The 13,855-nt window shown below is 36.0% G+C and overlaps 2 protein-coding genes across 2 annotated transcripts; one reads left to right on the top strand and one right to left on the bottom strand.

Moving 5' to 3' along the window:
* The first annotated feature begins 1,016 nt into the window (after positions 1-1,016).
* Positions 1,017-8,955, top strand: LOC113764144 (protein LOL2-like). The gene is made up of 6 exons (XM_027308211.1): positions 1,017-1,458; positions 3,103-3,210; positions 4,592-4,729; positions 5,932-6,039; positions 7,741-7,850; positions 8,539-8,955. The coding sequence occupies exons 1-6, from the start codon at positions 1,212-1,214 to the stop codon at positions 8,608-8,610; spliced, it is 783 nt and encodes a 260-aa protein (XP_027164012.1). The 5' UTR covers positions 1,017-1,211; the 3' UTR covers positions 8,611-8,955.
* An 877-nt stretch (positions 8,956-9,832) lies between these two features.
* LOC113764041 lies at positions 9,833-12,658 on the bottom strand. The gene is made up of 8 exons (XM_027308077.1): positions 12,485-12,658; positions 12,310-12,399; positions 11,319-11,378; positions 11,126-11,165; positions 10,944-11,037; positions 10,394-10,453; positions 10,226-10,317; positions 9,833-10,135 (listed from the first exon to the last, which is right to left on the bottom strand). The coding sequence occupies exons 1-8, from the start codon at positions 12,604-12,606 to the stop codon at positions 10,049-10,051; spliced, it is 645 nt and encodes a 214-aa protein (XP_027163878.1). The 5' UTR covers positions 12,607-12,658; the 3' UTR covers positions 9,833-10,048.
* Between the last annotated feature and the right edge of the window lie 1,197 nt (positions 12,659-13,855).

Below are 13,855 nucleotides of genomic sequence, written 5' to 3'. Positions count from 1 at the left end.
GACTTCTGCAATAGTTCGTCCATCTGCTCTTTCTTCTGCCTACCAAGCTCATATATTTCTTCTAATGTCAAATGATCGTAGTAAACCTCCATCAACTTGTATTCATACACCCAATCATAGAATTTTAGCATATTTTCGTCCGTTTGAAATTTTTTTAGTCTGTGGTTCAAGCTATTTCTAGAATCAATGTAATAATACAACATAATTCCCCAGTGTCTGCATTTTAGAACCATTTTATTTATCACTTGTAACGACATAACATATGCATGATGCATGTCAAAGTAGTCTACCTCTCTCCTATCATAACTCTTGTACTTGTTTCCCTTAATTTTATCCTTATGGTGAAGTTTAATTGAAAATGCACCTCTTCCATTTTCTACACCAACACAAAACACAATAAAAAATTAATCTTAATTAGTATTTTTATTGTTCATATAATTAAAAATGAACACAAAATTAGCAACAATCTAACACACGGAACACAATTAACAATAAATTTCAATAAATTAAAAAAATATATGTTCTTGTAAGACCCTTTGCAACCTATTGTGATGACAACAAAATGAATCCTATAAAGAAATGTCCTTTTCAACCTCACCAGTGCTCTCATGTCGCTTTCTTCTCAACCAGTATAAAACATTAAACCCTTTTACTCACTAAATACAATACCCACATAGTTCAATAACACCATTAATACATTATTAACCAAATCAAGAGGAACGTATGGGTTTTAGCGATTTCTTACCATATAATTCATACGGATCCAAGTATTCATTTCTATTTCGCTTTACCACTTCATCATGATTAATTAAACAGCGCCTTATGTGATTGATGAACTTGTCTACCAGATTTTCTTTTTCAATCTTTGAATTATCTATTCTAATCTTGTCAATTTTCAAGTTTTGAAAGAACCCTAAATTTTGTCTTTTCAATTGAAAATTTAGTAACAAAATTTTGTGTCTGAATTGAACGGCCAACCACTTTACCTTAAAGTTTTTAGACAATTTTGCCCTTCAAACCCTAGATTACACGGAATGCTATAAAACGCTTTTTTCGTTAGTTCAATGATATTTTTAGCTAACGAATAAATTTAGTGACATGAACAAGTACTAGAGTGTAGTTTAGTGACACTTTTGGCAATTTGCTCTTTGGGCGACAGCCACCCGGAAGAAAAAAGTATGGCATCAGAGGAAGACTACTAAAAAGAGAGAATGGGGACTGAAGAGAAAGACCTCGTCAAAGGAGGAGGAGGAGGAGGAGAAGAAGATGATGATGATGACGACGGCCCACCGCCTGGATTTCATTGCATTGCTACCCAAATAGAAGAAAATTTAGTTAAGGAAGAAAAAGATGCAGAAATTAATGAAAATGAAGATGATGAAGATGAAGATGTCGATGGTCCACCACCTGGATGGTCTTCAATTCCTCCTGCAACCTTTCAGCCAGTTCACCCTTCTGGTCAGTATGTTTGTTATATGTTAAAGGGTATTATATCCCAAGGAAGAACAGTTTTCCCAACAATGTCAAAGACTGAAACTTTTTACATTTTGATCTTCAGTTATGGAAATTCATGAATTTTCTTGTACCCTTCTTTTTCCTTGTTTTATCATTAGTAATATGTTTATGTATATCTTGTTGGGGGTGGATTAGGGGTTTAATTAGTGTATGAGTTCATTAATCAGGACAACATGTACTTGTTCACTTGCACTTCATGATTGTACAGTCTCAGACAACCACTGTGCCTTGAGAGAGTATAAATTCGGTGCACTGTGTGGTATAGTCTGTACAAAGCGTAGGAAAATGTCTAATAACTTGATCAGGTGTTCAAATAAAGGAGTGGTGTGGAAAAAAAATAACTTTGTCACTTGGTTTCATCAAGGCTTTAGTGTAGGGCTTTGAAGGTGTAAGTACATAAGTCAATGCGTTTGAGCATGGGGCTCTGAAGTCATGTCCCTTCCTAAGTATTGGGTTGTCAAAAGCATGACTTGAGATTGAGGGGACGTCTTAAACTGCTTAAGTTGCTTGGTTCTTTGATAGCTAAACCTTTTAGATAGATGTGGATCTTTTACATATTTTTCCTGTGTCAGTCATGGAACAGGTCATTTCCTTCCCCTGATTATAACAAGAGTTTGTAACACCCTGTTTCTTGCCTATTAAATTGTCTATTAGGTTGGTGTTTTTAGCATTTCAACGTTACACTTGAATGAATGATTATGATATTGACACTAGTGAAAGATACAGAGCCTATTTGTGTCTGATTAAAAATGAATTGCAAAAGTATAGTTTTTTTTTATTGAATTCTGTATTACAAAATACTGCTAGAAAGAAAGTAGAGGTTGAGACTTAAAGAATGTTGTCAACAGGAGGTCAAAATTTATCTATCAGGAACATATTAGGCGAAAGGGAGATTATACCAATACGCCCCTGCTCTGTGTATAGTTAGTTGGCCCTTACCTTTTAGTTGAAATTTCCTTGTGATCTTCAGAATGTATCTTTTTACTTGAGTTTCTCATATTGTTACTAGGATGGTGGGATATACAGAGGATCTCAGTTTCCTTCGAAGATTCTGAACCAATTTAAGAATTCATTTTCTGCATACATTAGTATGAAGCTTAATCCAGTATTCATGTAGCTAAACTTTTTTCAAGTTCCTGAACTGAAGTGGTTTTGATGTCACGTGCATATATCTATACCCTGATCATGAAATTGAAATGTTTTTTGAGTGGTTGCACTCTATGGGGAAAGATTTCTAGAAGATGGTACTATTCCTCATATGCGTGGGTTGAGGGAAGATGACAACTGATTAGACTGGGAGTTTTCTAGGACTCGACTTTGGTCAAGAATGCCTGCAGACAGTTTCATCAGATTGGATTACATTTATATGGTAGCTGATAGCTGTTTAATTATATTTGACTCAGCAATAGCCATCTAAAATTCTGTATCATGACAAGTTGTGGTAGTGGTGCTGCCTTCCTGGATAACAGTTGTCATGTATGTTTTTGTCCTTCTTGTAGTCCTCTGAGTTATTCATCTACTTAATAGAACATGTTCTGTTGTTCCCTTTGAAAATTTTCAGTGAATTAACTTATTCATAATTTTCAGACGTAGAAATGTCGGACAAGCAAAAAGAGGATGAAAATGAAGAAGGGCCTCCACCTGGGTGGCACTCAGTTCCACTGGCCTCACAGTCATCAGAAGCTGTTCCTGCTGGTAAGTTTTTTCTCCAACCATCTTTCTTGGTTCTTTACTTTTCTCTTTATTTTGTTTCTCTTCATTTTGGTGTTTATGATCTTAAATTCTTGTATCCTTCTGTTCAATAATGTGCAAACACATTCATGGAGAACTTGATTCATTCTCCTCATTTGCCCATATTTAATTGCTTGATTTGCTTCAAGGATAGCACAACCCTGCAGTATCAGGATAATTCTTATTCATTAAGAAAACATTTCAATCTTGTTTACGAAGTCCTGCCCTCCCTTGTTACTTATTTTCTGGACTCCATGACTTTGTTTATTGGTCGTGGCTGTGCTCATACAATCAAGAAACATACATCTCCTTTGCTGGATACTTAGCAAGCAAAAGTTTGGTTATCAAGATAGGGTATTTAGTCATCCAGAAACAGTTTTATGTGCTTTTACTAAATATTTAGTAGAATTTTGGCTAGCTTTGAATTATGTCATTTGCTAATTTTGGATCTCTAGTTCATTATGCATTATGATGTCCATCATATGATGTGTATTATTTGTGGGTAGACTGCTAGATTCTGCTTATATCTTGTTGGGTGGAAATTTTTGCCTGCAGCATATAAAGGCTTGCAAGAAAAATAAGAAACACTTTTAGAAAGCTCATAGAATATTTGATTGGAAGCACAAAAATGAAGGTCATACTAATTTAATTTGCTTAAAGTAACTAAAGGGTATGATAGGCTATTTCCTTGCTGGACTTTTACCTATCTTGTCGATAACTCAAGCCCACAATTTGGCATTAGGTTCAAAAAGGAGTGACCTGTGTGTATTCAACATATGGGGTTTGTTCAAAAGAAGGAGAACTGGTGCCTTTTGCCACAGCCAAATTAAAAAAGAAAAAAAGAAAAGGAGAACTTGTGCTGGATAATCCAAATGCATAGTTATATTTGATGATAATATCCTTGTACAGATGATCATGTTGTTTTGTAATTTGTGGATTGAGGGAAAGAAATATTAAAACTGCTATCTTGATTTACTGCACAAGAATATTTTAGAACTTTTAAGCAAAAATTCCATTCATCATTTTATACATATTTGAGCACATTGTTGCACCTCAAAGTTCTAGCATAAAAGATTGTTGCTTGATCCCTTGTCATTTTAATGGATGTCTTTTGTTCATTTTTATTTATTTCTAGATGCCCATCATTCTGTTTTATGTGTTATGGAATTTTGAACAGCCTATTCTGTTTATTTTAATTATCGTTTATTGGAAACCACAATGTATATCTTGTCTTAGGGCAAACAAACAAAGATTGATATCAACCTCCCGCAAGGTTTAATGCTTTTAGATTTTTGGTCTATTTTTCTATGATTATATGTAATCATAACTAGCCTGTCATTGTCAGATACACAAACGAGAAATCATGAAGACAGAACCAAATACATTGATGAAGGGTCCCAACCAGGGCAGAAATCTGTACCTCCACTGAAGTTGCTTCCACCTACACCACCTCGACCACCACCTGCAGTATCATCTCCTTCGGGTGAGTCTTTTCTTACACATAAGTGTGTAAAGCATACATTTTTAACATAACTTGTCTTCTTCTATAGTCGCTCAAATTTCCTTTTTCCTTTTTTTTAATCAAATACTCTGCCCAATTTTTTAGTGGTTTGAATCTTTTTTTTTATGATAATGGTTTGAATCAAGTGTGGTTAGTGGTTTGAATCTTGCACACATAACAGAGTGTTTTCACGAGCATGTCATGTGTAAAAAGGGGAAACAAAATATTTTTGCATGTCATGTGTTAAAAGGGGAAACGAAATATTTTTGCAATGTACCGTAATAAATGTGCCAACTCATGTTTATGGAGGTACAAAGTCTAGTTTGTACCTTGAGCTGCTCTTACAGATGACTTCAACTTGAAAAGCTATAAACCCAAAGAAATCAGGTATCTTTGCCTTTAATATTATACTCCAATAGTTTGATGTAGTTTTGATGTATAAATATTTTCTGAATTAGTGTGTTGCTGCTCCAAGATATATATTTTACTCCTTAAAAGGCCAACTTCCAAGTTTTATGTAGCCCCTTACGTGGTGAGTAGGATGACGAATTTTAGCATAGAATACTTCTGAGGAAATAAGATGCTTGTGAAAGAAAATGACAAAGGCCCAAACAAGAAACCGATTTATTCTTGATATCTTGATTTTTATTGTAAGAAGGAGAATTTGGAGCACTATTCAAGGAAATTTTGTAATTGTGACATCTATTTAGCCCCTTAGATAGATGGGAATTAGGATCCTTGGGTTGTTCATCAGCACCATAACCCCTTGAGGTGCTCTAGGTACTTTTTACCCACGTGAATTTTTTTTGGCCATACTACATTTTGGCATTACATCTCGAATTGCCATATGATCTTGAAATGTGGCAGCATAGCTGTATCTTTTTTCCATTTGACTACAAGGATGAGTGTTACTGTAACTTCTGTATCTTTCTCAAATGCTTGTCCGCCTCCGTGTTATTTTAAGGTGGAGGAACCACATAATATCTGCTCTAGAATGTGTATCTTCTTCTGAATGTGGATGATGGCATTATGTTTCTCTTAATCTAAAATGTTAATGCCTTTGCATTGTTGCTTAAAATGATTTCATGGTTCTGAAATCTTTACTGGAAAACTTTCCTGCTTTGAGAGATGTGGGTTGGTCTATGTTAGTGGTTTCACCTCAAGGTTGTGTGACTTGAATGCAGAAAAGGGTCAGATGGTTTGTGGTTCCTGCCGGCTGTTGCTTGCGTATCCTCCTGGAGTCAAATATGTCCAGTGCTCTTGTTGCCAGACTGTCAACCTTGTTCTAGAAGGTCTTGATTGGTTCTTTCACTCATTAATGAATTCATGTTTTTGTGGTTTTTTTGTTTCTTCACTAGATCACAAAATTTAATGGATTTCGGATTTTGTCTGAAACATGTGTTTTAAAATCTGTTGGTCATATTTCAAATCTTTGTTTTGCTAGTATTCAAACCTGGATAAGATATTATAATTTCTATCCTTTCCTCCTTTAACCTGCCATCAGCTATACGAATTATTGGAGTTTGGGACACATCTCGATATTTTGTATTTGGTTTAATTAGTTAGATGATCTTATGCCTTTGATACACCTTATTCTACCCTGGGAGCATGAAGCTTGTATATTAGTTTAATATTTTATGCATAAAGGGTAATTTATACTCATACTAGTCACTTTGTTTGGCCAAGTTTGCCGTCCACTTATATGCTCTCCCATGGAAGATTCCTTCGCCTGTCCAGTACTGCATCTATTTGGATACACTACTGATTTGTGAGTTGACTTCCAAATAGCCCTGGGAGAGCCCCTAGGGTACGTATTAGGGAGTTATAAAGAGATTTTGCATGCGACTTTCGAAGACTGTTCAAAAAGGCAGAATGATACCTGAAAGCTACTCCAGTTATGTGCAACCGTTGTACTGATCAAAATTCCAGATGAAGTGTTCATGTAACTCTACTAGAGCCCCTAGGGTACATATGAGGCAGTTATAAAGAGATCGTGCACTCTACTTTCTGAGGCTGTTCAAAGAGGCAGAATGATACTGGAAAGCTACTCCAATTATGTTCAATCATTATACAGCTAAAAATTCCAGATGAAGAGGTCATATGCTTCTAAAACTGGCTGGTTTGAAGGCGAATTGAAGAAAATCCAATGCTTTTGTTATAGACTTTACAGCTCGTTAACAGCAAAGTTCTTTTCTGTCTGTGACATGCATTCTAACAGTGATTATATGCGTCAAAATTTTGAATTTTCAGTATGGACGGTCTTGGGATAGATTTGATGAAGAACCGAGACTCAGTGCTAATGAAGTTAATCTTGACATGGTTTATATAATGCCTCTACAGGCTTCATTAACAAAATAAACTACTAAGGTTTCGCTTGATTTTAGGACTCCATTTATCTAGGATTTCTTCATATGACTATCATTTGCTGTTGCCTTTTTTTGGATGCTTATAGACAAGTAATTGTTAAAAAAGTTGAAAGTGTTTTTTTCTTTCTATTTTTTGAACAAGTTTTGAAAAGTCAAAAGCTGTTTCTGATGGTGATTGTAACTGCCTTTCTGCTTCTAGTGTTAAGGATATGCTACAAATAGCTCTTCGAACCATATTTTTGTGTTACAGGTCCCATAAATAGGTTTTGCCTGTTAGTGTGGCTATTCCATATTGATCATGACTTCTAGATGTACGCAGACCTGTCAAAAAACCAAAGGCTGGCATGAACCTGTATTCTATTGTTCGCGTAGTGGCTTTTGCTATCCTAATGTTAAGTATCTTACTCTTGCATTTACTTGCTCGTCTCAAGATAATTTTATCCCATCCTCCCAGCCACCCAATATATGCTGCAACAAGTTTGCACTTGTTACTTTAAAGGCGTTGAAATACTAAATGTGTATAAGGTCATCAACATTGAATTTTACACATTATGATTTGGATTTGAATGATGTTTTATATGAGTACTTTCTTTGATATGGCTTTGAGTTACGCTGTTTCTTTTGCAGATCATCAGGTTGGACAAGTCAAGTGCGGGGGTTGTGCAGTGTTGCTCATGTACCCATATGGAGCACCATCTGTCAGATGTTGCTCTTGCCGCTCTGTGACAGAAATTGGTGTACGGATCTCTTTCTTTGATCATTCTAGCTCCTAAAACTGCTAGATAACTTTCTGACCACTTATGTCATCATCTATTGGTTCAGTTTCAGAACCTCAACATTGACAATCAAGTAATCAAAAAGTAATCTTTGATTCGTATTTCATTTTTTGACCTTTGGGTGGTAATCTGGAAAGAGTGAAAAACCTTGGTGTTTAACCTTCGCAAAAGAAGGGGGAAAAGAAAAGGTGGGCCACCTGAATCCTCAGCCTGCAGGAGAAAGAAGAACTTTTATGTGGGACGGAAAAGGATGATTAGTTAACATGCATGAGTTGATCTATGTTAATAAATGATAAAGCTGTGTCTTTTTGGAATTTACTCTAAAAATGAGCAGAAATTCCTGATGGAATATGAAGTTTGTCTAGCCATCTTAGAGGAGTCAAGAGCTTGCCATCTCTCATCTAGTAAAACTTTCAGTCGTGTCTTAAACTTGTGAACTACTGAAGATCTGCGTATCAGCTTGCAGTTTTTCCTTAAAAATATTCTAGTAAACTATTATCATTTCAAATCTGGGAAGAAACTACGTTGAGTGGCATGAACAGTTTGCAGACTACTACTTTCATTGATGTTGGTAATTTCATTAATCTTCCGAGGATAAATTCTAAGATGCTCCTATTCCATCTTTTGCTTGGATTTGCAAAATGTGCAGGCTCACAACAGGCGACCCCCTCTATCTGTGCAACAGGCTCGCCGACCACTTTCTGTCAACCGTGTTCATTAGATAGCTACTCTTAGTTATGCTCTAGACTTCTAGTTCTTTTTCCCATTTAGTTAGCTGGAAAAGCCCTATGTATCCTGGACGTTGGTGCTGTGACTCAGCATATTTTGTTCCATAAATGAAGGCCTCACCTTGTTTATTTTGAATGTTGAGCCTTTCATTGATTGCAAATTGTTACTACTGTATTATTAGCTTTTTTCCTGTATCTGGAATCTGGATGCCTTCTTCTGAAGGCTACGGTAGTTTGAACTCCCGCCCACCAGTGTTGACAGAGTCCAGTGGCTATTGTGCCACTGGTTTATAGTTGGATGACTTGAGAAAAGCATGTTCCCCATGTTGCATGTTCAAGCCTCTAGACTTGGATGAGTTGAGAAAAGCTTTACTCTGCATGTTGCCGAGTTAAAGCCTGTCCAAATTTTGAAATAAGTATTTTTCGACCATTGAATGCAGGCGTTTTATAGAGGTAAGGACGAAAGGATTGCGTTTTAGCGGTAAAATAGATCCTAGGTTCGGTTCCAATAGGTATCTCATTTTGAAAAAAAATTTCCCCTTGCTCCTCTTCCCCACCCCAACCAGGCCCCCCGGGACCTTCCTTTTTATTCAAGAAAACTTGAAACTATCTGTGAAATACTGTATTTAAGAGCAAATGGATTAGAATTTAAAACTAATGAACTAAACTTACGAGTAAATTCCCAAAGAGTGAATTTTTATAAGAAATTTTAGAGGATGGTTGTTTTCAAACCTCTTCGTTAAGGGTGAGAAACGTATTCATTGAATGCGATATTTATTCAAAAGATGCATTCACAAAAAGTGTTTATTTTTTAGCTAGGCATTCACTGAATATGTTCTTTCAAAAGTCTTACTATTTGAGAAAACCTTTCCAAAAACCACCACTCGTGTGTGGACAACGAATAAGTTTAAAATTGGCTTTCGTTACGATTAACTCAAATAACACAACAGCCTTCAGGAGTACTTACTGGTCCTGTAAATAATCGAAAGAGTTGCTCATACGCCAAGAGTTTGTAGGTATGTGGTCCGGTGGACTCCCACTCAAAGGGAATAAGCCGTAAGCGAATGACTGACTCCTGCATTGGGCATGCACATACACCAGCAGACATCATAATTGGCCTTCGGGAGCAATTGACCATAAGTAGAAGTGGCTGCCGAAAGATTTGGACCTGAAGTTTCCAAACATTCGACTACACTGGTGTGACAGCTAACGGCATTGAACTCACAACTATGGCAACACTGGGAGCTGGACGAATATCTGGTAACATCCCAATATACTGTACAAAATGCATAGAGGAAAAGGATAGGGTATTACGTGTGTTTAGGAGGAAGAGAGCTACATATAAGATTTAACCCAAAAAACAGAAAGAACTGCTATTTTTTTGTCATTTCGGGGTCAGTAAAAGTGGCAAACAACTGTTCCGACAAAATTTCAATCATCTGGTGGGAAGTCTTCATCAGAAGCATTATCCAGAAAAGAACCTAGAGTCTTTCTCAGAATGCTAAAAGTTTTGTCATCCTGCAAGGCAAAAAGAGAGAAAGGTCATTGTCAACAAGATCACATAAACACGTACAGGCACAAAAAGAGAGGGAGGAATTATATGTTCACCTGTTTCTTCTTCTTCAGCGACTCCTCCAAGTCAGTAATTCTACTTGCACAGGCTTTCTCAAGTTCAGCTATCATACTCTTCTCTTTCTTCCCTGAAAATTTGGAAGTATGCAAGTCAAGTTGTTTCTAAATACAGAACAGGGAATAACTTGAGATCCGGTTGCTCACTTAATTGTTCATATCGCATGAATAATTTTTCCTTTTCTTCCTCGTACTTGGAAATTGCGTCTGCAGAACAATAAATAACAGTCACTACAGACTTTTGTAGGGCAGTCATTAACAGCCAAGGTCCTTTACCTACCAGGTAAATGAGTGGAACGAAAATATTATAAAATTAACATGATTTAATGGTTGAAGGTCCGAGTCAGGACCAACTTCACTTTAAAGCTATGTATAAATCACAGCAAAACAGCACCGTGTATGAAAATATTGTTATGTCCCTACCAATTCCACTCATAATTGGGCATAACTAGGTAGTTAGGAAAATAGCAGCATCTTTCAGGAAGAATTGATCCCATATCTGACTGTTCTTGATAGGAGAAAAGGGGGAGCTCAAATTCAGTCAGTGATTTTTTTTAAAAAGTGTTTCTTAGAAATAATTGAGGAGAATTTTTCATAAGAAACACAGGTACGGAAATGGAACAGTGCTGCTGTGTGAGGTACAACTGACCATGGAATTGGACATTTTATGCAAAATTCACATGCTCAAAGTGCTTACCCTTCAAACCCTGCACATGTACAGTTTTCTCCTTGCAGAAATTCTCATACACTGCTTGAAACTTGGTAGATTCATTCTTCAACAAATTTTCACACTGCAAAGTCATAAGCGTACCCATTCATAGCAAAGCATTAAACTCAAGCAAAATTCAGCCAATTTGATTTCGCCATTCCAGTGCAAACCTCTTTTGAGCTCTTTGATAGTGCTTTAGCAAAAGCTTGCCTGAAAATTCAGCAGAAAAGAGAACAATGAGAGATGGTTTTCCATTCACTTGGAGATGAAATATGCTACTCCAGCAAACTTCTACACAGCAAAAACTTAACATCTTAAGATTTTTGAGGTGGACTATGAATATAATGGATGATCACTTTTCACCTGTCCTTCTCAAGCTTTGTTCTCAACTCATCAAGATTTGACTTGATCTCTGATGCCACACTGTGAACAAAAAGCCAGTTAACAGTTGGCAGGGGAATAAAAAATATATACGAATACAGGCAATAAACTAGTGCACCCAGTCATTAGTCGAACCCCATTGGGAACTTGGACAACCCAAACATGAATCTCTTAAGCACATCAGCAATTTCGAGCTCACGGAAAATAGATAATTTATCAGCACTAGACTCATTTTTACTATACCATCAAATATACTAAAACCAGAATCTACAACTAATGTCAGATTCTCTGAGATAGTGCACGCATCCAACATGATGACTGTATCACCAATTTAGAGTATTTTGGGGCAAAATCTCTCCAAGCAATTCTAAGACAACTCAAATAAGAATCACATGAAATATCAAGAGCTGAAAGGTAGAATATTCTGGAATCCGTATTGTTTAATCTGGTATACGCAAAATAAAAAACAATAACACAGATGTTTCAACTCAATCCAGAGCAGCGGAATTAGTGGTCTACAAAATCACCAACAAGTTGAAGCAAAATTTCAGAGCTACACAATTATAGTAAGCTAGAAATATCAAAAACCACACATGCTTCAATCTCGCTATGGTACATTTTCAAACTCGCATTGTTTCACATCCATTCTAACGAAAACCGGCTGAATACATCTTCACAGCAACATAAACGGCATCCGAGCAAAGATTTGAGACATGAAGTAAAACAGAAAGCTCCATAACAATTTACTCAGTTCTTAAATCAGCATATACACATTCTCACTCACACACACAGAGACGACAAACATAACCAGGAATGGACTTTCATGCTTACCACTATACAACTTCAATTACGAATACAAAATAGGTAAAAGGATCATAAATATCAAAATTATGCATAGAAAACTAGGCAAACACAAATTCTGGTTTCGTGAATCCAGATATAAGGAAAAGGTTAAAAGCCGTAGAAAATTAACCTGGAAATAGTTTCTTCGTTCTTCTTCTGGCCGTCCTGTTGAGCTTTCTGCCTAATTTGCTGCAGAGCCGTCATAATTCCTTTAATATCACTGCAATTTCAACATTTTATTCTTAATTAAATCTACATATTCGAGCAAAAATAATCGAAAAAACAGGAATAGAACTTCGACGTACTTGGAGAGATCGGCGTCGAAATCATCTTCAATGACGACTCGCTTCAGCTTCTCCGATTTCGAAACATCTGATTCACTGCCTCGCTTCTTCGAGCTTGATTTTCCCGCCGTTGCTGCCGACATTTTCAAATGTTTTGGAGAAATTTCTTCGTTTTTATTCTCCTAAATTGAGCGATTTCTGTGCTCTGGATATTTGTGAATTTTGAGAGAGATTTTTGAATTTGAGAATGAGACTACACTGGTCTAGTTATTTGTAATTCTTTAATATATTCAGTGGCGCGAAGAAACTCCAAGGTACTGGCTGGTAATTGGGCTGGGCATTCACTCTCTAAATGGGCTATGACATATCCAAGGAAAATTCAGGTTCGTCCTAGCGTATTCGTTTTAATTGCCCAATAACTATAATGGGCCCAGTTAATAACCACATGGGCCCAAAAACTCATTGGAAACCAGAAACACCGGCTAGGAATGGAAAGTGGCATACAGTATTCTATTTAGGGCTTTTGTTTTTTGTTGATTATTTTAACTAATTATAGATTCTGATTTTGGATTATCAGTTCCTGTTATGTTTTCGATTACTTTTGTATTCTGATTTTAGATTTTTTTATGACCAAAAACGTAAATTTTATAATATCCCAAAAGTAGCTTTTGCTATTTTTGATTATTCTCCATAATCAATTTTTATAATCAGACTTTATAAAATTTAAAGCAACTGAAAACAAGGTCTTGGAACCTTTAGAAGTGGTGAAGGCATTGCTTGTGGACAGTCTTATGGGAACTTCTTTTGTTTTTTTTGGAAATTAAAAATATTTTGGGAGCTTCTTGTTACATAATTTGCCTCCTTCTGATTGCAAATTAAAAAAAAAGGCTTAACCATACTCATTTTTGATCAATTATCTTTGGTTAATAAAAAGTTTTTGGAGTCCTTTTCATATGTGGTTTTTAAATTATCATTTTTTGTTTCACATGCATTACATCATAAAAAGTTTTATAGGAAAAGTTTTTTCTGAACGAATTGTTTAATCATCTCTTCTAACTAGTAACTACTAATGTGTAGTTTTGGCGAGGCGGGCAAAAAGTGCTGTAAGAAATTAAAATTGTGTTTGGATTACATTTTCCGTGATTTTTCATGGAAAAATTACTGTAACGATTTGATGTATGTGAGGAAAAAAGATAATAGGGAAATGTGATCACGGAAAACGACGCAATTTTTTGACGAAAACAGGCAATCCAAACAAGGCCTAAGAATAAGAAAGGCTGTGGAAGTATAAGCCATTGAAATAGACCTAAATTTCGTTTTCAACTTTTGAAGGGGAATAGGGATCTTACAACGATTTACGAGCGTGTTTGGATAGATAAATTTTTTTAAAAA

This window comes from Coffea eugenioides, chromosome 2, assembly GCF_003713205.1.
Source record: "Coffea eugenioides isolate CCC68of chromosome 2, Ceug_1.0, whole genome shotgun sequence".
NCBI classification, from domain to species: domain Eukaryota; kingdom Viridiplantae; phylum Streptophyta; class Magnoliopsida; order Gentianales; family Rubiaceae; genus Coffea; species Coffea eugenioides.
This window is presented reverse-complemented; position numbering and strand designations above follow the sequence as displayed.